The sequence below is a fragment of the Engystomops pustulosus genome, chromosome 7 (genome assembly GCF_040894005.1).
Source record: "Engystomops pustulosus chromosome 7, aEngPut4.maternal, whole genome shotgun sequence".
In the NCBI taxonomy this organism is placed as follows: Eukaryota; Metazoa; Chordata; class Amphibia; order Anura; family Leptodactylidae; genus Engystomops; species Engystomops pustulosus.
In genome coordinates this window covers 156,982,407-157,009,619 of record NC_092417.1, presented here as the reverse complement: position 1 = coordinate 157,009,619, position 27,213 = coordinate 156,982,407, and the positions used below count along the sequence as shown (strand labels likewise).

Sequence of the window (27,213 nt, the reverse complement as noted above, 5' to 3'; positions counted from 1 at the left end):
GCGTAGTTTGTATCAGGAAACAATGATCACTCCTCCCTCTAGTAGGAAGGGACTGGGCTGGGCAGGACAGGGCTGACTTTCCATTCTGTTTAGTGTTGCAGGGGAGAGAGGCTGGGGATATACAGAGCTCAAGGCTGCAGCTTGTCAAGAGCTAAGACAGGTAAATGTGATTCATTCCTAGCATCATGTAAACCTTGTATGTGTTTATGGCTGCATTACAATAGGCTTCCTCCAGACAGGGCCTGGGCTTCATAATCCTATATGCAAATGCAACTTTATATAGTGTCATCATGAAATATACATATACGTGACACATAAGGATGACCTGGTAGTCACCAATGTGGTGGTATCAGCCTTAAAGTGCTACCCCATTCATTCAGGGCCTCTATTGGAAGACTTACGTGTGTGATAGTTGTGGAATGAAGATGTGTCATTCATTAGACTAATATGTGTCTATTTGTCCTTTTGCTATAATACATTATTGTATCAATATCCCTAACCACTAGAATGTGACGTTGGGATTATATCTATCTATATATATGAATTACACCTGATGTTATATGGTATTGGAAACATTTATATTTATAAATATGTGTGTATATATATATATCTGTTGCATTTACTGACAATGTACAGATCATTTCCTAAAAATGTGTTGCAAAATTATGCAAATTTTGTATACTCCAACCCCTTCTATGAAACTGTACAGATCCTGTATGTTCCGATATATGTATTGGGGTTATTTGCATGCGGAATGTTCGCCTTGCTACAGTTTGTTTATTATTTGTAGAATGTTTTGATACATTGTATCAGCAATGTGATAGCATTCTAAGGGGCGTGTACGATTCTGAATACATTGTATAATATTGCGAACGGAATCTAGGAATAAGGGCTCGGATTGTCTACCTAAGGAAAAAAAAAGGGGAATGTTCTCTGTCATCATTGATCACTTGTTCTCCTTCCAGAGCATTGGAGAGCTCAGTCTCCCCCAGCAGCATGCTCTGCAAAGCTCTGACCTTTTACCTACTTTTGGTGAAGCATCAGTCATGTGGTTCAGTAGCATTTTGGGGGTTGGGAATGATGACGTAGCCAGAGGGGGCGGGGATGGCTATAGGAATAGGTTATGCTGCTGGTTGTGCCCTTGACTAAAAAGGGAATTTGTAAATGGTGTAGGCAAGGTTGTATATACATCTAAAGGACGTGTAGATATGCAGACTATTAGGATTGAGTGCGATAGTCTGCGAGTCAAGGACATGCCACTCCAGATGTATGACTGTGGGTCCTTAGCTATGTATCAGGATTCTCTTCCGCACAATGTAGTAGTAATATCCGGACGTGTGTCTCGCTATAAGACATATTCTAATCTCACTTTGTGACTTCTGTGTCACCCCCTCCATCCTTATAGACTGTAAGCTCTTGGGAGCAGGGCCCTCACTCCCATTGTTTGATCTGGTTATGTGATTACTCTGTAATGTCTTGTTTTACTTGTATATGTACCCTATGATCTGTACAGCGCTGCGGAATATGATGGTGCTATATAAACAAAGCTTTATCTTTATAATTCAATACATAAAGGGTTTCTCCCACCAAAGTCGACTACATACATACATACATACATACATACATACATACATACATACATACATACATTTGCTCCAATATATAACTACACCCTGCTCCGTCACATATCACAGCTGAATACATTAAATCCGGTGTAGACGTACACTATTGTCAGTTCCCTAGCAACATATACACTGTAATTGGTCTAATTTTTTAATATAGTCTCATAATCTGACCTCTGCTATAGCTATATTATGAGGTTGTTTTCTGCTTTGATTCCTGTATCAAAGCAGTGGAGATCCTTGTATAGTGGTGCTGTCAAAGATATATTGTAGCAGCGTACACCCATCTTTCTTGTTGCCCAGCATGATAAACAAGGGACTCATTGATCCAGGCACCGTGACACTGGTAATCTTCTTATATTTGTTATCCATGGCCTCCTTCCTCCTACAATCAATGTTTATGCTAATTATGCTAATGATTTGGGGGCTTAAGCAGAGCACCTCTGTGCTGTAGCTTCACAGGCTGTTACACTGTGCTGGAGCACCCCACCCCCTCCCAATATGTAATAAACTTCTGCTGTGGTGAGATAACACCAAGGAGGAAATGGAGTGCTAAGGGAAGAAGGGGGAGGGCGAGGCAGTGTAACAGCCTGTAAATCTACAGCACGGAGTGGCTACGGTGATGTTCCCGATAATTGTAAACATTGATTTTAGAATCAGAATATAACGAATATATAAGAAGATTAGCGCTGTCACAGTGCCTGGATCTATGAGTATAGAAATACTGTGCTTCATCTTGATGGTAGATTTCCTTTAAATTGCTAATAAGCACGTTACACCCCAGTCAACCAATCTCGCATGACAGATGTCTAAGGCACCTTATTCCAGTAGAAGGTGCCTGAGCAAGAAGGTTGCTAGTTTTCCAGTGTAAGGTGCGCTTTGTCCTCTTCTGACCCTTCCTTAAATTCCCATATCTGGACCAGTCCCATGTACTATGACCCCTGCCTCAGTTATGATTCATGAACGCACTCTCCCCACACTTCCAGCCGTAACTTATCTGTGGCTACCTACAACTATGTCGAAATCTCATTATAGGGATCCAATTGTGGAAACCATGGGACGTTGTAGAGAACACCCTATTGTGATACATTCCTATTGAGAACAAATGCATGCTCAGCCAAGGTGAGCATGCATGTTTATGAAGAAGTCTAGAAGAATAGCTCTCGGCCAAACAAGGTTTTAGACATAAGTGATCAAGGGTTTATGAGTACCCAAACAGCGAAGACTTGTAACATGATGCTACAGTAATTTATGTATTCAAATTCAATCTTTGTCTGAATTAATAAGCATTGCACAATAATTTGTTAGTGTTTACGTCCGTGTTACACTCCCAAATGATGACGCCACTTCTCTTATCAAGAAGCTGCGCAGGTGTTGGACTCTATTGGGCAATGATCCTTTGGCAGCAGCCACCACCGCAGTGATCTCACCCATGGCAATAAAAAGTAAGTTGCTTAAAGGAAATCTATCACCAGGATCAATAATTGTAAACCAAGCACACTGACATACCGGTGTGTGCCCCTTCTTTCTAATAAAAAAAAAGGCTTTAAAAATTATGCAAATAAACCTGACAGCCTATGGGCTCCATAGCTGTCAATTGTGCCCAGAACCCCTCGGGCTCATTTGCATAATTCCCATTATATTATCCATTCCATTATATTATTCCATAAATCCATTTTTTGGTAAAAACAAGGACATAAGAAGCTAAAAGAAGACCTGAAAGAGTGGGCACACACCAGTATGTCGGTGTGCTTGGTTTACAATCCTTCATCCTGGTTGTAGATTTCCTTTTTAAAGGGTTTGTCTCAAACTACAATGTAATGCATTGGGACCCAAACCAATCATAAGATTAGTGTCCGTGACATGACGGGTAGCGCTCTATGGCACTACTGGTGATGGCTGAGCTGCCAGCACCATGGTTATAGAATAGGGCAGCAGTGGGCATATTAGAAGAAACTGGAGACTCCCATTTAGTGGTGGACCTAGTTTTCAGACCCCCAGCTTACGGACATGTTATTTCCCATACACTGTGTAGGGCAACCCCTTTAAGAAAAAAATAATGTTGATTAACTTGAATAAATAAATAAAAATCCAGATTGGTTGGTATTGACTTCCTATTGCTTGTGGTCGAGTGTACTAGCGACCTCTGACCCCTACAGTAGCTACATCTCCAGCTAAAAGTAAATAAAATTGCATCAATCATTCATTGCAAGACACATGTCTACCAGTTCCCGGGGGGAAAAAAAAATTTGGAAAGTGAGAAAAAATCTGTATGTACGCAAACTGGATGCTGATCCTGTTAAACAGGATGTCCCATGTTCTCACTTGCGACCAAGTCATCTGAACTCTTAGTAAATAGAGCTGACTGTATGGTAAAACTAAGTAAACCCTCTCCAGCCACATGTCAGATAATGGTAGTGCTATTTATCTATTAATAAGACCGTGTTCCCGTCATTTTGCTGTTTTATTGGTATATAATGTCCTTATCTCCGCATACAGAGCAATGTGCCCTTTCGTCGCCTTCAAATTCGAGGACATGAATGGAATTTTCTGGGGCTGAGTTGTAAAACAAAAGATCCTGGGTGTAACCAGGGTCTATGGTAAACTTGTGTCCTCGAATGTTATCATCAAAGGAGCAGCTCCGGTCATGGCCCTGAGGGGTAATCCAAACACTGGGACAATACAATGCGAGAGAACAGTATCCTAATAAAAGTATAGTCCTTTCATGTATTCTTAGTCTATTGGGACACCATCAAAACAAACTTTGGGTTTCTATTTGTCTCAAAGTTCCACAAAATAAACCCAAAATTGGTTTACAAATAGTTAAAACCATGATAATGATCAAAGGTGGCCAAAAATTCATGAAAAACCTGCAAATTTGTGATGTGAAGATCCCATACTTGTTCATTTTGGGTATTTGGGTAATTTTGGAAATTTTTCAAGACTGCCCACTCCCCTTTTTCCTAAACCATGGCCACACCACATATCAGGCATTGCTAATTTTCTTGAGTCATTGCCAACAAATTGCCCATATCACATATAAATTTCTTCTCCACTGCGCTCAGGAACTTAACTTCATCTCTTCCAGGAGATTGGAAGGTCTCCCTCTGGTATGGGAGACTCCTGGATTCTTCAGAATTGTTGGCAAGTTTCTAATAAAGGGGTTGTCTTGAATCCAAATGTTTTTTTTTTTATTGGCCCCAAGTGGTGTAAAAATATTAAAGAACATATACAGGCGGTCCCCTACTTAAGAACACTCGACTTACATACGACCCCTAGTTACAAACGGACCTCTGGATATTGGTAATTTATTCTACTTCAGTCCTAGGCTACAATAATCAGCTGTAACAGTTATCACAGGTGTCTGCAATGAAGCTTTAGTGTTAATCCTGATTCTTATGACAACCCAACATTTTTAAAATCCAATTGTCACAGAGACCAAAAAAGTTCTGGCTGGGATTACAATGATAAAATATACAGTTCCGAATTACATACAAATTCAACTTAAGAACAAACTTGCAGACCCTATCTTGTATGTAACCCGGGGACTGCCTGTACTTACCTTGGCCCTTGCCTCTGGTCAAGCGTGGCGCCTCTCATACCGGCAACCGCTACAGACTAAGCTAATACATGATGCAGGCTGAAGAGGGCACCCAATGTTGACACAACATCAACTCTGAGCCTTATTCTACCAAACCGAGTCCATCAAGGACAGGTGGAGCCAACCTGGACTGGAGGTATGGACTAAGTTTTTGTTCTTTAATATGTTTACACTCTTGGGGCCAGACAACCACTTAAACATTGATGGTATATTGGTGGTCTAATCGGGTAAATTTCTAATAAAAAAATCTAAAACATTATATCCTCAGAGCTATAAAATAAAATTCACATCTTTCTACTTTAAAATGTGTACCAACAGTCCTGAAGACCTCCTCAATGAAAGGAGGTCCTTTCCAAAGTCCTGAAAGAGTTGTCCAAGCTCTAGAAACTGGTGGAACGCTCCCGTTGGGGCTCTTGGGTATTTTGTGTGTGTTATGGGCACTTTGGTGGACGTGGCTCCCCAAAACAAAATACAGGACCTCTCATATGTTTTCCTAAATTCAGACATTCAACCCAACCACATTTTTTTTTGTAGTTTGAATCATTTTTATATAAAAATTTAAATCTCTAAATATATATTTATTTTGTATTTATCTTGTTCACCAGTATAAGGAACAACCACATGTCTTGTTCACCCTGGATATTTCAGAGGTTCCTGGTGCCAAGTGACAGCTCTGGTTTCAATGTCTTGGGTTTCAGCTGCTTAGAAGCCTAGAAAAACAGATGTATCCCTTGTAGTTCAGTGTCTTTAAGAAACTGGTTTCATATCTTCCTGTTAACTGGAAGGTTGCTATCTTTTATATATAATATTACATATAGTAAAACACCAAAACCCAACATTTATCCATCCTTGTCTTTCCACAGTTTCCATTTGCATCACCATAGTATGTATTATTACTAATGGGGGGGCTCCAAACTTGGTGGACTACAGATTTTGTACCGTAGTGAAAGTTATTTGTGGACGATATCTGATCTGTCACTAAATGGGATGACCTCAGTTTGACGATTGTACATGCGGTCAGATGATTTCTAGTATTTGGGTGGCTTGAGAATTGACCCCACGCAAGATCAGGTCATATATTAGAGGAACATGTCACAAGGATTACCCAATTACGGGAGACGGCTCTTCCGAATGGATTTAGTGAACTTTTTCAGCTTTCGATGATTGAATGGTTCGGTGAACAGAGGAGACTGTGCACAGCTTTGCTACAGTACAACGCAAAATTAAAGGATTTGTAGGAAGAGCACCACATCTGTCCATAGATTGTACTGCAACTTAGCAGGTTACAATATCTGTATGGCGCATGCGCTACAATATTGGAGTAGCACGTTTTACGGACCACATAAATTTCCTTTGTAGTGGTACCCTTAATGTGGTTTTCCCGCTATATATGGAAGTTATTGGACACCTTTTATTTCTAAAGGGAAAATTACATATCTGAATACACCAGTAAGTAACAGGGAAGAGGTTTAGAGCTTTGCCTGTAACATGGCCATCATCTTGAAAGCCACCATATTGGATCAACATGGGTTTTTCCAGTAGGAAGGTGAACAAGTATTGCAGCAATCAGATTTGCAATGTCTCATGTGGTTCAAAAGTTGTCAACACAGAAGATTGATTGCAACAACCAGGAAAGTTTCCTGTGATGCCCAGCTGTACCTGGATCGAATTGTTATGAACTTGAATGAGAATCTATGGAGAGTCTCTGTGTTGAGAACATTTGAGCCACACAAGATATCACAAAATCCGATTGTAGTAATTGGAATTCCTAAAATAAAATGGTGTCCTGTGCCTTTTGACTCATCTGGACTGTCCATAGGACAATAAGTGTCTGGTTGCGGGGAGTTGGTCTTCTAGGACCTCCAGAACTTAGGCTCATACCACCTAGGATAAGATTTTCAGTAAATGTTACCATTGGTACTCCAATATAAGTGAATTGAGAAGTTTCCGACTTCGGATACCTCTTTTCCTTTCACATGGGGCACTTGTAGATCCCCCATTCTTTTGATCCTATGGATAAGGATATACAGTGTCATTATTGAAGAGTCGCCTTTAATGTTTGCTATTAAGCCCTTGGGTAATTGGTTTCCAGTTTTGGTTGGTTCCATCCACTTTGCTATTCGATATGAAAACTATGTCCACCTCCCTATGTAACAAACCTGGGGGAAGGTGTCTTGGAAAGTGGTGGAGTGTAAAGTTATGGAACCCCCTACTCTGAAGAATTCCCAATTGGATGTTCTCGATGATACCCTCTCAGTGAATATGACTCCAGAGGACTCCTTTAACTAATATTCAGAATCCCATCACATTTTAGGAATCTGCAGATGTTCTGAGGTCCCTGCACTTGGATATCTTTACATCTTAAAGGGTAACCGTATTTGGGTAATTTTTCTGAAGTTCCCAGAGGATTGTAGTTGACTAAATATAGTTCATCTTCCCTCTGTAATTGACTGGACTACTGCATTATAATATTATTATTATTATTTATAATTATTATCAATCATTTTATTTTTACAGTTTTTTTTCTTAGGGTTTTAAAGGTGCATCAAACATCTAATATTGCGAAGGTTTATATAGTTATTTTAGAAAGGCATTAAAAATCCTTAGCAGCTTAGACTTCATTGTTATAACTTAATCCTATTAGAAGTTGGCAAGTTCAATTGGTGCGGTAATCTGTTCTGCAGAAATGTAATAACAGAGCGTCACGTAGGTATACAGACAAATCATGACTGGGGAATAGGTTTGGAATTATATGTCTGTAAACTATGAGTCATTTTGTATGACAACGTTGGGTCATAAAAGTTATAAAAACAGATATGGATAAACTCTACTGGTGGATACTTCTCAAGGAATCTTGTTCTGGTCCCGTAGAGGGGCCGACTAATGTGCATGCCCAAAAGGTCCACAAACTAGAGTCTATAGGTTTTCTTTCATGGCACTCAGTTGTGAACACAGCCATAATAGGTCATGTGTTTCCATAGCCAGATGTTATTAGAAGGAGTTTTCTAGGATGATGGTATTTATGGCCTGTCCTTGGGTTGGTGAGTGCTGTTTTGCTTCCCAAGTCTATGAAGTAACCTCCCTCAGGCATATGGGTTGATTTAAGGAAAATCTTATTCAATTGGATTGAGTTGCAATACCAACCACAGCCACTGTCTGATGTATGGAGCTGTGCTTGTTGGAAAGACCTCAGCTCTCTCTCTTTAAACAGCTGTGGAGGGGATTGTTGTGTGACTCCACCAATTTGATATAGATGACCTATCTTGAGCATAGGCCATTAATATTTTTGTCCCATGAAGGACCAAAACCCTATGAGGACCCCCAATTATTCTAGCAGACAGAGTTTGTACCAGTTCACTACTGTACACCCCAACTGGATGAGAATTAACCATCCAAATGTGACTTCCCCCTTCAAACTTTCCAAATACCACTATTCATAATCATTATAATTAACTTTTTTTTTATCTTTCTTTCTTCTTTAGGGCATAGTCAAGATGGCAGAAGCGCATCAGGCCGTAGCGTTCCAGTTTACAGTAACTCCGGATGGAATTGACTTGCGATTAAGCCATGAAGCCCTGCGGCAGATCTATCTCTCTGGACTGCACTCCTGGAAGAAGAAGTTTATTCGGTTTAAGGTAACGCACCCACACCATCACATTTCTCTGCTTATCGTTCATTGCCAAACTTGGGCCCTCCAGATAAAAGAATTCTGGGGACCTACCCTCCCTTTAGAACCTTTGATATGAACCTTGTAATTTGGTTATTTGGTTGTCTTCTCCTGGTTCTCTGGGGTCCAATATTGGGTTAGAGCATCTGAATTGTAGCACTTGGGCTTGCTTTGTACCTGTGTCTAGTAGGTACTAATAAAATACCCGGCAATTGGTACAGAGCTGAGTGGATCGATACAATCATTGAGCAGTGTTTAGAAGGTCTATGGACCTAGTGTAAATGGACTGATACTAACTTATAGGTGGACATTTATCCGGTCATGCCCTTTTGGTGTACAATTCCTGAAATAACCAGTTACCTGGAAAATAATTTTTCCCCTTCATGCCATCTCCACAGCAAGGGGGCATAGCTGGCGGTGGAGTGGGCCGATGAGGGTGTTCTTGGCCTGCGAACATTCGCTGCTCAGTGTTCGCAGGTTTTTGCGCAAATATCTCAAGATCTTTGGCCTCCTGATGTATCAGCCACAGCTTCCATTATATGAACCACGGGGTATAATAAGTTCCACACGTAGTGTCCAACATAGTCCAAAAAGAGATGAAGGGGCAGAAATGAAGCAATTCTGTTCCATAGTTTTATTGACCCATGAGAGTCTCTGCCACCCCAAACTTCTACAAATTAAACCTTTTGACCAGGGGAATAGCCCATAAGACATTGGAGTTGTAGGAGGCCCAATGTCGCATAAGAAATGACCAGTACTTCATGATGAGACATGGGTCCACGCCCTGGTGTTTGGAGTTATGTCCCTGTTTTGACATGTGAAGGTCATCCTTTAAAGTTTGTTTTTAATACGTTGTGATATTTTTGTTTCTTACTAGAACGGTATCCTCACCGGCGTCTTTCCATCGAGCCCGACCAGCTGGCTAGTCGTAGTGGTCGGTGTAACCTCGGCATCAATGTACACCAAAGTGGATCCATCCTTTGGTTTGATAGAGAAAATTCAAAATGCTCTCGCTACTACGTAAGATTTTTTTTTGTTTGATCATTGATTTATCACTGTAAATTTGAGTCTTTATGTAGTGTACATACATATAGTGCAAGTATCTGGTTCCTCATAGATTATTCATGGTCTAGTCTGAATTAAAAGGGGTTGTCCAGATTAGAAAAAATTTCTTCTTCCAGAAATGGCGCCATCCTTGGTTGAGTCTGGTATTGCATGGATTGTGTTGGAGTCAACCGGGCTCGGTTACAATACCACACCAAGTGAAATTATATTTTTATTTGTCACAAAAACATAACTTGTTAAAACTTTTAGATAAAATCCATTGTGGATTACATTAACAGGTAGATGAATGTAAATGTTACTAAAGTCCTCTACATCCTAAAGAGATTTTCAGCCTGACAAACAAAATTTTGATGGGACTTAAAACTTCTGACAGGTTCCCTTTAAACTTTGTGCGGACAGTGTAGCATTCAACACATATTTAATGTTGTACACCAAGATTGTAAAATTATGAATTTATATATTTTAGGATTGTAGCTGGACTTGCAAGTATCCTCATACTGCTGTGCTATTATCTTTATTAAACGGCTCTTCTGCCCATTACCCTCTTCTATAAGTGATTGGTGTAATATTCAGCCAGAAGCTTGCTATACAGTGTGGAACAGTTTAAGGCAGGGTGCTAGGTGCACAGCAGTGTGAGGGCTGACATACTTATGATACAAATAAGCCGCACAGATATACGATTACGTAATGAGTGGACAATGCCAAGATGTCACCGCTAAAGCCAAATTTTTTGAATACTTTTTGAGAATAATTTGAGAATGTAATTACATTTTTTTTTGTATTTTTCTTGCCAACAGTGGATACATGACCAGCCAGACCCAGGAGATTGTCAGCAATGTCCTCTTTGGCACTGGCGTGTGGGTGGCACTTACCGCAACAATGCGATATTCCCTAAAAATGCTTCTGGCATATCATGGATGGATGTTTGAAGAGCATGGAAGACTTTCTAAGTCTACAAGGTTATGGATGGTGAGTAATGTTACAGTCCTCTGGGCCCAGCAATAGACTGCTGCTTGATCTGCAATTTATCTTCTGTTTTCCACCAAATGTGACTGTAACCACTAAGCATTTTCTACCACAACAATGAAGCTTGTTGTGCCTCTAGGTAAACACATATTTTTAGGGTGTAGTCCCCCCTGATACCACCACTTTCTCCTCCTATACTGATCTTTAAGTTAGGAAGGTTAGGAAAGAGCTAACAATTATTTTTTTTTTTTTAACTAATTTTTTATTGATTTTTATATGGACATTGTATAGCATAATAGCTTTCATGTAGGGATTGGTTGAATCAGTGGCGTAACTAGAAGCTGATGGGCCCCAGTGCAAAGTCTGTGCCAGGCCCTCGACTATAATGTATGGTTCATAGTACTAGTCTTCTCATATGGGAAAGTGACACCATATGGGCCCCCTAAACCTCTTGGGCCCGGGTGCAACCGCAACTTCTGCTCCCCCTCAAGTTACGCCCCTGGGTTGAATGCCAAATCAGCCTAGTTACCCAGTGAAGAAATCAAACAAATAGATATCTGTGGTTTTACTTTTTCAGGTTTATACAGAATTATATATTTGAATACTTTCAGGTCAGCCTTAGAGTTGGTTATTTTGCTATTTGACTTGCAAATCTGATAAACCAGTCAGGTAAAGGAGCGGAACAAATGAATGTATGATTTTATATTATTCATGTGTAGTACAATGTTCAGAGCATATTGGCCTCAATCAGGTGACAGAACACTATGAATGAATATTTTTCATTTATACAAGGGCACTCTTCCCCTGTTGCAACCAGGAGAGGGTGGACCCCGTAGTAGATTTCTGAATAGAGCCCCCCTTCTGCTTAAATATGAACAAACACTGTGCTTCCAGTTGTCTTCAACCCATGAAGCCCATCTTTGCACTGTGCTCCTAAAGATACCACAGTCACTCACATTATACTGTCACCTGGATAACGAAACTGAACCCCTAAATGATATATAGTCCTCCCAACACTAGTGACCATAATGTGCCCCCACTGAATATGAATATGTATATACATATTTATTACTTTGTACCCCATAATAAATTATATTATACACAGTGCACACTTTAAATTCAACAACTTCTTCCCTGAATTAAATTATAGAGCCCCCATGAATTAAAGAGCCACCGCCAGTCAATTGTCTACAGTGCCCCCCCTCCAGTCAGTTGTCTACTGTGCCCCCTACCAGTCAGTTGTCTACTGTGCCCCCCCTACCAGTCAGTTGTCTACTGTGCCCCCCCTACCAGTCAGTTGTCTACTGTGCCCCCCCCTACCAGTCAGTTGTCTACTGTGCCCCCCCCCTACCAGTAAGTTGTCTACTGTGCCCCCCCCCTACCAGTAAGTTGTCTACTGTGCCCCCCCCCTACCAGTAAGTTGTCTACTGTGCCCCCCCCCTACCAGTAAGTTGTCTACTGTGCCCCCCCCCTACCAGTAAGTTGTCTACTGTGCCCCCCCCTACCAGTCAGTTGTCTTCTGTGCCCCCCCCCTACCAGTCAGTTGTCTACTGTGCCCCCCCCTACCAGTCAGTTGTCTACTGTGCCCCCCCCCCCCTACCAGTCAGTTGTCTACTGTGCCCCCCCTACCAGTCAGTTGTCTACTGTGCCCCCCCCCACCAGTCAGTTGTCTACTGTGCCCCCCCCCCTACCAGTCAGTTGTCTACTGTGCCCCCCCCCTACCAGTCAGTTGTCTACTGTGCCCCCCCCCTACCAGTCAGTTGTCTACTGTGCCCCCCCCCTACCAGTCAGTTGTCTACTGTGCCCCCCCCCTACCAGTCAGTTGTCTACTGTGCCCCCCCCCTACCAGTCAGTTGTCTACTGTGCCCCCCCTACCAGTCAGTTGTCTACTGTGCCCCCCCCCCTACCAGTCAGTTGTCTACTGTGCCCCCCCCCCCCCTACCAGTCAGTTGTCTACTGTGCCCCCCCCTACCAGTCAGTTGTCTACTGTGCCCCCCCCCACCAGTCAGTTGTCTACTGTGCCCCCCCCCCTACCAGTCAGTTGTCTACTGTGCCCCCCCCCCTACCAGTCAGTTGTCTACTGTGCCCCCCCCCCCTACCAGTCAGTTGTCTACTGTGCCCCCCCCCCCTACCAGTCAGTTGTCTACTGTGCCCCCCCCCCTACCAGTCAGTTGTCTACTGTGCCCCCCCCCCTACCAGTCAGTTGTCTACTGTGCCCCCCCCCCTACCAGTCAGTTGTCTACTGTGCCCCCCCCCCTACCAGTCAGTTGTCTACTGTGCCCCCCCCCCCTACCAGTCAGTTGTCTACTGTGCCCCCCCCCTACCAGTCAGTTGTCTACTGTGCCCTCCCCCTACCAGTCAGTTGTCTACTGTGCCCTCCCCCTACCAGTCAGTTGTCTACTGTGGCCCCCCCCCCCCACCAGTCAGTTGTCTTTGTCTACAGGAAGTAAACAATGAAGCTTCCTGTTGCATGACAACACACAGAGATTTTGGAAACTATGAAGAATTGATACAGAAAGTATATTGAAAAATGTTATAACTTTTCATTACACAAACAATATCAATTATTTGTTGGAATGTCCTTAAGGTGAACAACCCCTTTAATTAGTTTGTGTACTTTTGTTTCCAGGGAATGGTGAAATTGTTCTCTGGCCGTAAGCCGATGCTTTACAGCTTCCAGACTTCTCTCCCTCGTCTACCGGTGCCAGCTGTCGAGGACACGGTCAAAAGGGTAAGTTTTTGTATTTCTCATAATAAGGAAGTTACAGAGTTATGAAAGTATTTATTTACAGTCTATTCAGTCTTAATGAAAAATCACACAAGATTTTAGTATCCACAACCCAGTGAGGCAGATATATCCTAGTAGTGGGTTTACAGCTGGTTGTGACTATTTTTTTATTGTGGAAAGGACCACATTTGCTACCAGCACCCCCTTCCATTTCCCCAATAAACCACACACAGTGCATTTTTAAAATCTTAATACATGTTCAACTGATGCCTCTATCCATTGGATTAGACCCCCCCAATCTTCTAAAAAAACCTTTTTTTTTTTTTCATAGATGTTTTCTGTTCCAGACGTAGAGTAAGATGCAGTGTACAGTTAGGCTACCCCCTCTTTACCGACGCTGCTGATTTGGCCCCCCTTTAGGAATGAGAGAGACGTGTGACTCCCAGTAGAGAATTCCTTAGTGTAGGGTGAGGAGAGAGGTTGATTTCTCTTCGTATAGCCAGTGTCTCGCTCAACCTTTACCTTTCTGAGGGAGTAGTATATGATGTAGTGGAACCTAGTCACACACAGCCAGGTCTCTCTCATCTGCTCAGCCTACTCCGTCACATGCTTCCTACACAATGGACTACATTTTCATGGCGCCAGTTTCCCTTTAAGCCAACAGATCACAGCTTTTTGAGGTTAAGGTTTAGAATAATGGGTGAGGTTGTCAGACTTCACTATTACGAGCATGGTTCTCGGCAATCATGTGTTATTTTATGTGCTCTTTTAGGTACACGTGGAGGTCTGGTAAGGCTTGTAACCTTTTTAAATGATGCTCAAATTAATCTACAAAATTTCTAACAAGCTGGGTTTTTGTCTTGCCTTTAAGCTGCGTAGTATTGGCTTGTAGCTTACATGCAGAATTTTTAATATATTCTGATACCCTCTTTGTGATAAAGAGGACCTTTCACTATCTTCCTTACACATGTGGTGGTGATAAACCTAGATTTATAGGCACTTTAAATTTTCTTTCCCCCACAGTTGCTGAGATATTAGTTCCAGTATCTGACCATTGTAATGCTCTCTAATGTCAGAGAGGAGGTTCGGGTGGGGGTGTGTGCTATGCTAATCTTATTTTAGCAGATTAGCAGAGAAGATTATCATAGCACATGCCTCCTCCTCCTTTTCTCCAGCCTCTCCTCTTTAACAGTGGATAGGATTAAAATGGTCCGATACTGGGAGTGAGATCTTGGCAACTGGAGGTGGGTTGCTAGAAAGATAATTCAAAATGCCCCCGAATCTGTGAAGCAATCCCTACATTATGGTATGAAATGGTGGTGAAAGGTCCTCTTTAAGCTGTATACACATTAGGTGGTTGGTGGCTCCTGGCCCATAGCGGCCCCATTACACAATATATAGATAATCATTCTACCTCCTAAACACAGGTTGAGTCCCCATGGCCTCCACTCATGAATCAGATCGGAAAACAGACTTTATACCAAGAGTTTCAGCTTTACTCATGAAGTCTGTGCAAGATTTGCTTTTGCAGTACAGTATGAGCCGCTCTCTCTGTGTATATATATCGGCATGCATGTCACAATATTTTACTCCTACTAATCTGAAAGGATTTTTTTATCAGGCTTGTGTTTTTTTGCTTTTTATAAAGCTTATATACTCCGAGTATGCCAAAGGCCTGCTGCATATATGAACACAGTTAACCATATGGCCATATTGTAAAACTTGGGATAGGGATAATGCACACAGTGGTGTCACAGAACAGATATAAGGCACAAAGTGAGATCAAGATGCATGGATAATACTCACAGTGAGGTCTCGGTACAGGGATGATGCATGCCGCCAGCATCCAGTCTGACACACTAAAGAATGGAGGATGTGCACCATTATACAGATATTATTCTGCACATTGCTAGCAGCCCAGATAAGAAATTGTGGAAGAAGATTGAAATCAACAGGACTGGAATCTCTACTTCCTGCCGTCTACTATGTACACTCTGTATGTATGTGTAAATGTGATGTGTATATGCGCTATATGTGTGTGTATATGTAATGTATATATGGTGTATGCTTTGTGTGTGGTGTTTATTTGTATTTGCTGTATGCCTGTATATGGTATTGTATGTAATGTGTATATATTACATGTGTGTATTTGATGTGTATATGGAGTGGGTGTGTATTAAGTACTGTATGTGTGTATATACTGTATGTATACGTCTATATACTGTATCTGTGCATGTGTGTGTATAAAGGTGTATGTGTGTAAGATTGCATAAATAAGCAAGGAGGCCCCATTCTGGATGACGCACAGAGAGACGTCGCAGTACTGGGATGACGCGCAGAGCGCTGTCGTGGCACAGGGATGACGCGCAGAGCGCTGTCGTGGCAGTGCTAGGATGGTACAGAGCAGTTTCGCGGTACAGGGATGAGGCACACAGTTTAACAGTTTTACATTGTATTTCTTCAAGAGATTCCAATTAGACTAAATTACAAGCCACGTATGATTACCTTGCTTTTATGCAATGGGCTTGATGCATTGGACCCATTGAGCTTGTGTTTTGTCAATAGCGGCAGATTTGACCTACCTGCACTGGGAGTCTAAGTTAAGTAGACTTAACTTGAAGAAGAGTTGGATCAGACAGTGGAATGATGATCTCTACAAGAAGAATCTGACAACAAATATTAACAATCTTCCTTTATCTCTTCAGTACTTGGACTCGGTTAAACCACTGATGGACGAGGAACAGTTTAAGAGAATGCAAGGTCTTGCCAAAGATTTTGCTGTCAACCTGGGACCAAGACTTCAGTGGTACTTGAAACTGAAATCGTGGTGGGCCACAAACTACGTGAGTTTCTGTTTCCTTTAGGTCTATTCTTACTTAACCAATCCTAATTCCTGTACTACAAAAGTTGTCGAGTTGTTACTTTTGTGGGTAATTTTTGGGTTGTTCAATGAAGATTAAATCTGATAGATTCTGGGATCTGAGATTCAAATATTTGTAGGCTATTTTTGCCTTTGATGTCTTCAGGATGGGAATCGGGGGTTTTGACCCCACTGCAGCTGCTTCATTTTCAGGATTGTTGGAAGTCCATGAACTTTGGTGTACGTTCTAAAGGGGTTGTATTAATAATTATTATTATTATTATTTATATAGTGCACACAGAATACGCAGCGCTGCAAAAAGCATGCCAGATCGGTCCCTGTCCCCAATGGGGCTCACAATCTAATCAACCTACCAGTATGTTTTGTCATGTGGGAGGACACCGGTTTTGAGCTTCATTGTTGTCCCTTATCAGATAGGGGTAATAGTCTGATCAGTGAGGGTCAACTACTTGGTCCCCCACCAATCGCGAGAATGAACCTCCAATGATCACAAGTTTAGAGTTCCCTTCTTACTAAATTATTGAGCAGTAGGACGAGCATGCATCCATCCTGTATTTCCATTCCATCCATAAATTGAATTTTGCTAAGCACAGTGCTTGGGCATCTTCAGTACTCGCATTCACTGTCTGAGTGGTGTAGATGGTCAAGTGCTACGTGTGTCAATTACTTCGTAGTATTGAATGGAGCCGCTTAAAGAATGCTTGATGTCTTCATCAATTGGTGAGAAAACAAGACCTGTTCTCATAATCGGTTCTGGATGTTTTGTTCCCGTGAACTTTCCATAATTTACTATGATGGAAACACCCCTCGAAGAGGACCATTTACCACCTCCAACAGCTTCAGCCCTCCGAGACCCTTGATGAGAGTCTCAACACTGTTTCTGACACAGAAGGAAAACTTTCTCCAGCCCCCACTGCTAATGAGCAATTAGTGCCATTAATTTCAGCAGACAATATGTTAATTAGTAAGTAGCCTTATTAGCATATTGAGCACTAAAACTTACAGCACTGTTTGCCTGGGAACAGTTGGGGCTAGAAAGAAAATTCCAACTGTGCCAGAATCTGTCAAGGAAGAAGCAGTAGAACTTCGATGTTATCCAGGGAGACAAGGGTTTTCTTTATTCATCAGTAACGAAGTTGCGTGTATTTCTGATGAATAAAGAGAACACTTGAACACTTTGCTTGATTACAAAGGAGTGCTGCCACTTCTTCCTCGACTTTCTTCTGCGGATACCCATCATGATATCAGCAAGCCCAGATTGGGCAGGTTTGCATGCTATCCGGCGCCTTGGTTTTCTGTGCCAGAATCTGTAGTGTAATAGGTATGGATGCATGGAGCTGGATTTGGAGTCTAAAAGTGGTGAAATCTCCTCTTTTTCCTCAATGGTTTTCCAAGAACTTGAAGGAATGTTCTACAAGGTGTGGACTTCATCTCACATCTCTCTCATATCTTGCACAATACTAATCTGCAGTGATCACCAGCAAAGTGAAACACAGTGAAGCCAGACGCTTACCGCTGGATATTGGCATGGGTACAGACAGGTGTGCCACCGGCTGTGGTGGGGAGAGTCGATGTGATAATTACCAGCTTATGGAGAAGATTGCACCTGTTTAAAATCTTAAAGGGAACCTGTCACCAGAAGGCTAAATTTCAGTGGGGACAGGTTCCCATAGACCCTCTAATGTGGATAGAAGACATGGTCTTCTCATACCTTAGTGGTCTTTAGTTGTTGTAATATTCACAGGTGAAGTTTACCTGGCACCCTGCCAGCCGGTCCTACTGAGGTCCTGGGGGTGGCTGCATTTCAAAAGGTAACGTGTGCTTCCTAATTAGCATATTTCCCCGGCTCGTCAGTATTCAAGAATGCTCCTCCCACATCCTCCCTCTGCATCCCTCCCCCTCATGACATCCGTCGGCTCATTGCACATCTATCCCTTCCCTTACTGTGCATGACTGGGATAGAAGAGGCGGCTCAGTTTGTGTACGTCCACTCTGCATGTGCAGTGCGTGAAGGGATGCAGAGGGGGGATGTGGGAGGAGCACTCTTGAATACCGATGAGCCAGAGAAATATGCTAATTAGGAAGCGCATGTTACCTTTTGAAATGAGGCCTCCCCCAGGACTTCAGTAGGACCGGCTGGCATGGTGCCAGGTAAACTTCACGTGGGGGGGATGCCGCACATGGTGTTTTGAACCCGTTTTTGGTTAGTTTTTAAGCAGTCCGTCCAAAAAATGCATCCGTTTTTGACCAGTTTTAATTAAGATAATTGGTCAAACCTGTCAAAAACTGATGCGTTTTCAAAAAAACTGATGCGTTTTTTTAACGGACTGCTTAAAAACTGACCAAAAACGGGTTCAAAACGCCATTTGTAGCATCACCCTAAGTATTACAACTACTATAGACCACTAAGTTATGAGAAGACCATGTCTCCTATCCAACGTGCAGAGTGTGGTTTGGAAAACCAAAGGAAAAAACTGGTACGGCGCTATTGAAACGGTAATCTTCCGGTAGGATAATAGGTTTATTAGTTCCAAAGTAAACGCGTTTCGGGCAAACTGCCCTTCTTCAAGTACAATATGGAAGGGGGTTTAGTGGTTGCGCTCCGAGGGATGTTTGAGCGCCAACACACAGATCCTGTGTGTTGGCGCTCAAACATCCCTCGGAGCGCAACCACTAAACCCCCTTCCATATTGTACTTGAAGAAGGGCAGTTTGCCCGAAACGCGTTTACTTTGGAACTAATAAACCTATTATCCTACCGGAAGATTACCGTTTCAATAGCGCCGTACCAGTTTTTTCCTTTGGTTTTCCAAACCACACTCTGCACTTAACTATACCGGTTAACCGTTCCCCCAGAAGGACGACACCGGCTACCTGATGGGCAGCTATTGATATAACTCTATGCGTTTTATGAGCGCACTAAGGTGAGCATAACATATAGGGGGGGTGTAGCTTACACCCTCCCACAAGAACGTCTTTGGACGCTTACTGATATATCCTCCTACCTCACAATAATACACGAGGCGCCGTCCTCTTGTTTTTTTGCCTTCTCCCCCTCCCCCTTTTTTCTTCCTATCCAACGTTAGAGGGAACCTGTCCCCACTGAAGTATAGCCTTCTGGTGACGGGTTCCCTTTAATTTTATTGCTGCTGATTAAACTAATCTAGTTGTGTGGGCAGAAAAAATTCAGTTTTGTGGTTTCCTCCAAGACACTGGCTCCATTGTTATACTGTTGCACAGTGTTTAGCAGTGGAGTTTCGAGCTGGTTATACTAAAATCTAAATTCCCCTATCTGTATCTCTCTGGGCTTATCTGTGTAATGTCTATAAAAAGTATGAAGTGTGTCCATAAACTTGTATGACTGGTACATGGAGATATGCCAAAAATGTAATATTGTGACTGTCTGACCATAATAAACATGTGCCTGCTACACGTTCCAGTAAGACCATCAGATCGATGGATAACTCTATCAACTTTTTGTTTCCAGGTCAGTGACTGGTGGGAAGAATATATCTACCTCAGAGGCCGTGGGCCGATCATGGTCAACAGTAACTACTATGCAATGGTAAGTATGCCAATATAATGGTGAATGGAAGGTGCTGTGCTAGGATGAGAAATGGCACCACCCCTGTCCGGAGTCTGGGTCTGGTATTGCAACTTCAGGTCTTCTGAAGTGATTAGAGCTAAGCTGCAATATAAGACACAATCTACGGACAGGTGAGGTATTGTATCTGGGAAAATCTGTAAAGGAGATTGGGGTAGCTGAAGATGACTGTGGACAATGGGGCAGATTTACTTACCCGGTCCTATCGCGATCCAGCGCCGCGTTCTCAGTGGAGGATTCGGGTCTTCACTAAAGTAGTGCGCCCCCGATGTCCACTAGGTGTCGCTGCTGTGCTGAAGTCAGTTGGAGTTCACTGAAGTTCTCAGTCCTACCCTGGGTGCAGGTAAGCGTGTGTCAAGCATCACTTTTTTTTTTTTTTAAATGACGTTTTTTCCGAATCCGGCGGGTTTTCTTACGGCCACGCCCCCCGATTACCGTTGCGTGCATGCCGGCGCCGATGTGCCACAATCCGATCGCGTGCGGCAAAATCCCGGGGCGATTCAGGGAAAAACGGCGCAAATTGGAAATATTCGGGTTACGCAACGGAAAAACGCGATTCGGGTCCTTGGTAAATGACCCCCAATGTCTCTTGACACTTGTTGCTGTAGGAGTTGTTTGCTTGTTCTTATGTTTTGCAAAAAAAAAAGTATAATTAAGGCAATTTTTTTGATCTGTGAAGTACCAGTCTAAAACTTGGTGCTCATAGCTAGAGATTTTGACTTTTTTTTTTTTGCTATAGTCCATAAGATGAAATATGAGAAGCATTGGGGTCCCAAGTGATTCAAGTATAAAAATACAAATATCTAAAAGCTGGAAAAAAACTGTAATGGACATGATATAATACAACATTTCACCTGTAGTGGCCACTGTTTTGGATTGGGGGTTGATTGAACTTTTTCCTGAGAAATTGGATTGACTTCCCTCGTAGGGTCATATTGATTTCCAGTTAATTAGAAAATGTTTTTGCTTTAATTCTCGTCGTAAATCTTATCTTCCCTCTGATACTATTACTAGAAGGATGTGATAAAACTTTTCCAATGCAGCGACCAAAGTACAATGAACCAGTTGGAACATTGCGTATCTATGAGTATTTTATGGCCGTACATCTGCACGCCCTTCACAGTCTCCCTATCGGGAAGACCAGTCTGTTTGTTTTAGTGCAGCTTTATTTATACTTTATTTAGTTTTATCACTGGACTTGACCCAAGGCCCAGTTTTCAAAGAAGTTATTCACGATTAGGGCAAAAATATTACCACACCAGTCCACAGGTTATGTCTGGTACTGCACCTCCGCTCCATAGAAATAATCAGGGATGAGCTATAGTGCAATCCAAACTGTGAACAGGGGGCGGTGTTTTAAAAAAATGTAAAAAAAAACATCATGTTTTTCTAATCCTGCACGTCCCCTTTAATCATCAAAATATAGTTGTGCTTAATAGGTCGTATTTTCTTTACCTCCCAGGATTACCTTTATGTGTTGCCAACCACAGTCCAAGCTGCCAGAGCCGGAAATGCGATCCACGCACTTCTGCTCTACCGGAGAAAACTGGACAGGGAAGAGATTAAACCGGTATGTTTTGTTTCGAACCTGCAGGGATTGTATTTGTTTTAATTTTTTTAAGAAAACATTCCGCTGTGCTCCTGGAGGAATACCATGAACCATTCAGAAACCTGGAGCTTTAGTCCATTTACCATTGGGCTTTCCAAACTGTAGCTAAAAAATTGTCGTGAACTACCACTCCCAATGTGCCAGTGGTAAAGCATGTCTCTTACAGGACCTGAATGTAGCAAGGAAATCCAAAAAGTTAATAAAATTTTTTTTAATACAGGCAATCCCCGGGTTACATACAAAATAGGTTCTGTAGGTTTGTTCTTAAGTTTAGTTTGTATGTAAGTCGGAACCTTATACTTTATTATTGTAACCCCAATCTAAATTTTTTTTGGTCTCTGTGACAATTGGATTTGAAAAATTTTGGATTGTCATAAGAACCAGGATTAACACTAAAGCTTCATTACAGACACCTGTGATAACTGTTACAGCTGATTATTGTAGCCTAGGACTAAAGTACAGTAAATTACCAAAATCCAGAGGTCCGTTTGTAACTAGGGGTCGTATGCAAGTCAGGTGTTCTTAAGTAGGGGACCGACTGTACAGGCAATCCCCAGGTTACATACAAGATAGGTTCTGTATGTATTTGTATGTAAGTTGGAACTCTATATTTTATAATTGTAGCTTTAGCCAAAAATTTGACAGTAGATTTTAAACATATTGGGTTCTCATAAGAATTATAAAGCTTCATTACAGACGCCTGTGATAACTGTTACAGCTGATTATTGTAGCCTAGAACTAAAGTACAATAAATTACCAACATCCAAAGATCCATTTGTAACTAGGGGTTGTCTGTAAGTCAGGTGTTCTTAAAGGGGACCTACCACCACGATTCTACCTCTAAAGGTAGAACGGGTGGTAGGTGGATGAATGGGACGTAAGGATAGCCCTTTTTGGGCTAATCCTTACGTCCCGGCTATCCTTTTGTAAACTTTAATCAGTTGATATGTTAATTTAATTAAGCGGCTACTGGGGCGTGGAGTAGCCGGACATGAGGCTACTAGTCGCGGCTACTCCACGCCCCAGTAGCCTTGTTCCTCAGCCTACCATGTAATCTTCGGCGCGCAGCACCTCGTAGCTGCGCGCCCTCGTCCGAGCACCCGTAGGCCTGCGTCCTGCGCATGTGCAGAACGCAGGATATTCGCACGAGGGCGCGTAGCTACGAGGAGCTGCGCGCCGAAGATTACCCGGTAGGCGGAGGAACAAGGCTACTGGGGCATGGAGTAGCCGCGACTAGTAGCCTCATGTCCGGCTACTCCACTGATTAAAGTTTACAAAAGGATAGCCGGGACGTAAGGATTAGCCCAAAAAGGGCTATCCTTACGTCCCATTCATCCACCTACCACCCGTTCTACCTTTATAGGTAGAATCGTGGTGGTAGGTCCCCTTTAAGTAGGGGACTGCCGGTATATATAACATTTTAAGCTCCAACTTTAAGAAAGTTTTTTTTAAAAGGGATTTGGTGTTTTGATTTGGGTTTTTCGGTTTGTTCTCCAACATAAGGAGGCCGAAAAAAAGATAAAGTAGATAGATTTTATTTGATTTTAGAAATTTTTTTTTTTCAATTTTAGATTTTCATGTGAATTAGTTTTAAAGCCACCAGGACTCCTAAAAAAGAAGAGTCCTGCTGTCCCTGCTCACAGACTGTGACTGACATCTGTCACATTACATGACTAGCTGTCAATCAGTGTGTGGGTGGGGAATAAGTTTGAATTTCTGGGGGACATTTATCATATGATGAAGACACTGCCCCTCCGGCACTGGATACATTGGGAGGCTTCTGCATCTGGCTTGTGTACAATTTTACGCCAGACATAAAGGGTCCCAGGCATGATAAAAGCACAGGTGTGGGTCAGGAAGCCCCATACCGGCCCACTCCATCGTCAGCTATGCCCCCCCTGTCACGCCCCTCCACACCCATTTGGTTTGGGGGGGGGGGTGTAAACGCGGAAATAATCGCAATTGTGATTTCAGTGCCTGCAGGACAGAAAACTAGCATACAATCCCTGATAAATATCCCCCCGATGTTCAAGTCTTGGTTATAACTATAGACTAAAGGAACTAGTCTTACCGGCAATGACTGTGTAATATATTGCTCCCCAGTCCTAAAGTAAAAAAAAAAAACAAAATGCAATGTTTTTGAATTTCCTTTTTGTGATCTTTGTGTGTTCTATTTATTACCTATTTGGCACACCCATTTGGCAATGTGGTAGATTCTGCTGTTGGGATCCACAGTTCCATTATGTTCATCTCAATGGGAAAGAATGTTTAACACTTCTCGTATACCCGGAGAAGAGACAGGTAAGAGCAGCAGCCCGTGGCCATAGCACCACTCCCTGCTATCTGTCAAATACTAGCTGTGACTTCCCAGTTGTGATGGTTCCGATGACCTCCGAGACAACAAATTTTGTTTCCAAAAAAAGCCAAAAACTTTTTTTTTTTTTGACCCAAAGAACTCCATAAACCCTTAGTAGGATTCTGTGGGAGCTGGCATGTACTTGTATCAGAAGAAGCCTGAATTATTCATTAATAATTTATGGTGAGGTGCTTGATACAATGGTTCCTGGCGGGTTCTCAGGCCCACAATACAGCAACTAAACCAAAGAGCTCCACCAAACATTGGTAGGAACCCATGGGAGCTGTAACGTGCTTGATGTTTTGACAATAGACTGAATAATTAATATGATGAGGTTCTAGTAAGGTTCCTCAATCTACTTTCGCATACAACCGGTAAACCAAAGTCGTCCAACAAACTTTGGCAGGAATCCATATGAGCTGCCATTTGCTTGTATTGACGTCAAACGAAGTTATTAATGTAAATTGTATAATTCACGGTGAAGTCCTAGATACAATGGTACTTGCCAGGTTCCTCGGCCTACTCAACCATCACTGGTAAAGTGGTTAAGTTCTACTGGGTCTCACAGCTACTATTTCATCAGATACCTTTCTCATCTAGAAAGCTGCTTGGCGACTCCTCTCCTTTTTATTTTGGTATTTTCATCCTAGGTTCATCTGGGTCTTCTCTTGTGTTTTTATATTGTGTGTATTTTACTTTATGCCTGTTTTGGTGTTTTTTTTTTTCATTCCCTTCCCTCATTTGTTTTCACCCCTTATGTTTCCTTTCAGCTTATGATTAATAATACCATTCCAATGTGCTCCTACCAGTATGAACGAATGTTCAATACTAGCCGTATTCCAGGCGTTGAGACAGGTACAGACGCGGTCCTGTCTTTCATGTTGTTGGTCATCACAATTCTAGCGCATGTGCAGCACCGTTTTAACACATACACGTGGCAAAAAAGATTCTGTTGACTGTTACACGAAACAAAGTCAAAACTCAAATCTAACATGGCAGGAGTGGACCATTTACAAACGTCCGGTCTTGGGTTCTCGGATAACGCCCTAATAAGGTGTCTCAAACGTACTAATCATTGAATGTAACTGACCCTTGATTCCAATTGCATAGTGCAATTGTTTTTAAGGAAATCTACCATAGTAGATTCCCTGTCCGGGAAGCACCTGCATGCAGCTGCTGCAGAAATAGAAGTTTAATGCTTAAATATGCAAATTTATCTATAAGGCTACTGGAAGCTCGGAGTAGCATCAGACAGGTCCAGGGCCGAAGGTTACTCCACGCCCCCAGTAGCCACAACAGACCCACCTCTACTTGTTTCCGCCCGTTCTTCTGGCACGTCCCCAGCAGCACTTGAGCTCGCCGGCAGCACGCTATTGTGCTTGCGCAAAACTCAAGTGCTGCCAAAGCAGGTAGAGGCTGGTTTGTAGTGGCTACCGGGAGCATGGAGTAGCAATCGCTCCCGATACTCTCTGAGGCTACTCCATGCCCCCAGTAGCCACTACAGGCCCACCGCTACGTACTTCAGTCCATTCTGGCGCGTCCCCAGCAGCATTCAAACTCTGCGCAAGCGCAGTAGCTTGTGTTCCACAAAGTTAGTGTGCCTGCTGCTGGAGAGCCTCGCGCAGTAGCTCCCATTTGTCTGTTGGCGAAGCGACGGAAGTGAGCTACTGTGCTTGCACAGAACTCAAGTGCTGCCGGAGAGAGAGTAGAGGCGGGTTTGTAGTGGCTACTGGGGGCACAGAGTAGCATTCGCCCCCGTAGCTGTCTGAGGCTACTCCGATCCCTAGTAGCCTTAGAAATCAATTTGCATGTTAAAGCATTAAACTTTATTTCTGAAGCAACTGCATTCCTGATTTGGTGAAAAACGGGATGCAGCAAATGCCTAAACAGGGAATCTACCATGGGGAATGTCTCAAAGTAGATTTCCCATGGTAGATTTCCTTTAAATAATCTTTAAAAATATAATTGCTATGGTGATCTTGACCTCCAAACCTATTGTGTCTTCTCAAGCCTTGTGTTGAAGCTATTCCTTCTTTTATCGGAAGGTTTCCACAAGGTTGGACAAAAAGGCAGCATCACTTAAAACCTATTCCGTAGTACCGATTTGTGGTGATAGGGGCTCAAAAAAAAGTTCAGTTTTGCCAATCCTTTTTGTTAATAAACAGCACCTCCGCAGGAGAAATTCAGTATTACACAGTGTCCATCCACAGGAGTGGTCAGTGTCATCTACCCATGTGTTCGGTCCTACAGAAAGCAAGGATGGTCGATGACCGTAAATCCCTTTCTGCTACACCGGATACACAGGATATGAGATCAATATCTTCTCAATCACGCCATGAAAGTACCGGAGGGCTCCTTTAATCAAACCCTGGTATACATGCAGAATTTTTCTTTCTATGGGACGTGGTCAATCGCTATACCAATAACACCATAGATGTAGAGTGTTGAGTATACACACTCTCCCGTTTTTAAGGCCCCCAGCAATTACACAATTTTACTCTATCCTCCTCTATCCCAAGGTCTTGTTTGTAAATGGTTCACTCTGCCTGCAGGCCACAGTATAATAACTTTTTAATTAAATAACTAAGGTTATATCGTCAAAGCTTGTGCCTCGGAATTATTACCCATCTATTGCTTATCTAGATACCTTGGCCTCCTACTTCCACTTATCGCTTGCCCCCTCTTCGCATGTTCACTAACTTTCTTTGCTTTCTTGTATCATCTTTCAATTCAGCTAACATTGACATAGCCCTATCAATTATTTGCTATGCTCTATAACCTATGTTATGTGGTGTTGGGTTTGTCATGCGTTTTTGTAACATATTCCCATAAAAATTCCATACAGAACTAGTAGTGAGACGGAATCTGACTCCATGGTTTAATCCACCAGTAGATATCATATTGGACTATAACCCTTATGGTTGGGTGGTATAGATACTGTGACCTACAGCTATAACTTTACATGGACATTGTAGATTATACACTATGATCGGGACTAGATTGGCTAGCAATATATTTTAGACTAAGTGCTCTTTCAAGTGGCTTGAGAATCCCTCGTAATAAATTAGTCATGTTGAATTCCAACAACCTGATCCTTCTGTAGCTGGACCTTGGC

The 27,213-nt window shown here is 42.4% G+C and overlaps 1 protein-coding gene across 3 annotated transcripts in view; it reads left to right on the top strand.

Moving 5' to 3' along the window:
* CPT1A (carnitine palmitoyltransferase 1A) overlaps window positions 1-27,213 on the top strand; it is a 68,224-nt gene that overhangs the window by 14,294 nt on the left and 26,717 nt on the right. The window contains exons 1-9 of one of the 3 annotated variants that reach the window (XM_072118527.1): window positions 44-160; window positions 8,706-8,858; window positions 9,768-9,910; window positions 10,753-10,924; window positions 13,551-13,652; window positions 16,355-16,492; window positions 20,017-20,094; window positions 21,596-21,703; window positions 23,956-24,043. In XM_072118527.1, the coding sequence (XP_071974628.1) occupies window positions 8,718-8,858; window positions 9,768-9,910; window positions 10,753-10,924; window positions 13,551-13,652; window positions 16,355-16,492; window positions 20,017-20,094; window positions 21,596-21,703; window positions 23,956-24,043 (970 nt within the window). In that variant the 5' untranslated portion in view covers window positions 44-160; window positions 8,706-8,717. Of the gene's footprint in view, window positions 1-43; window positions 161-8,705; window positions 8,859-9,767; window positions 9,911-10,752; window positions 10,925-13,550; window positions 13,653-16,354; window positions 16,493-20,016; window positions 20,095-21,595; window positions 21,704-23,955; window positions 24,044-24,868; window positions 24,954-27,213 lie in introns of those variants that run through there. The other 2 variants (XM_072118529.1, XM_072118528.1) reach the window with 2 other exon arrangements.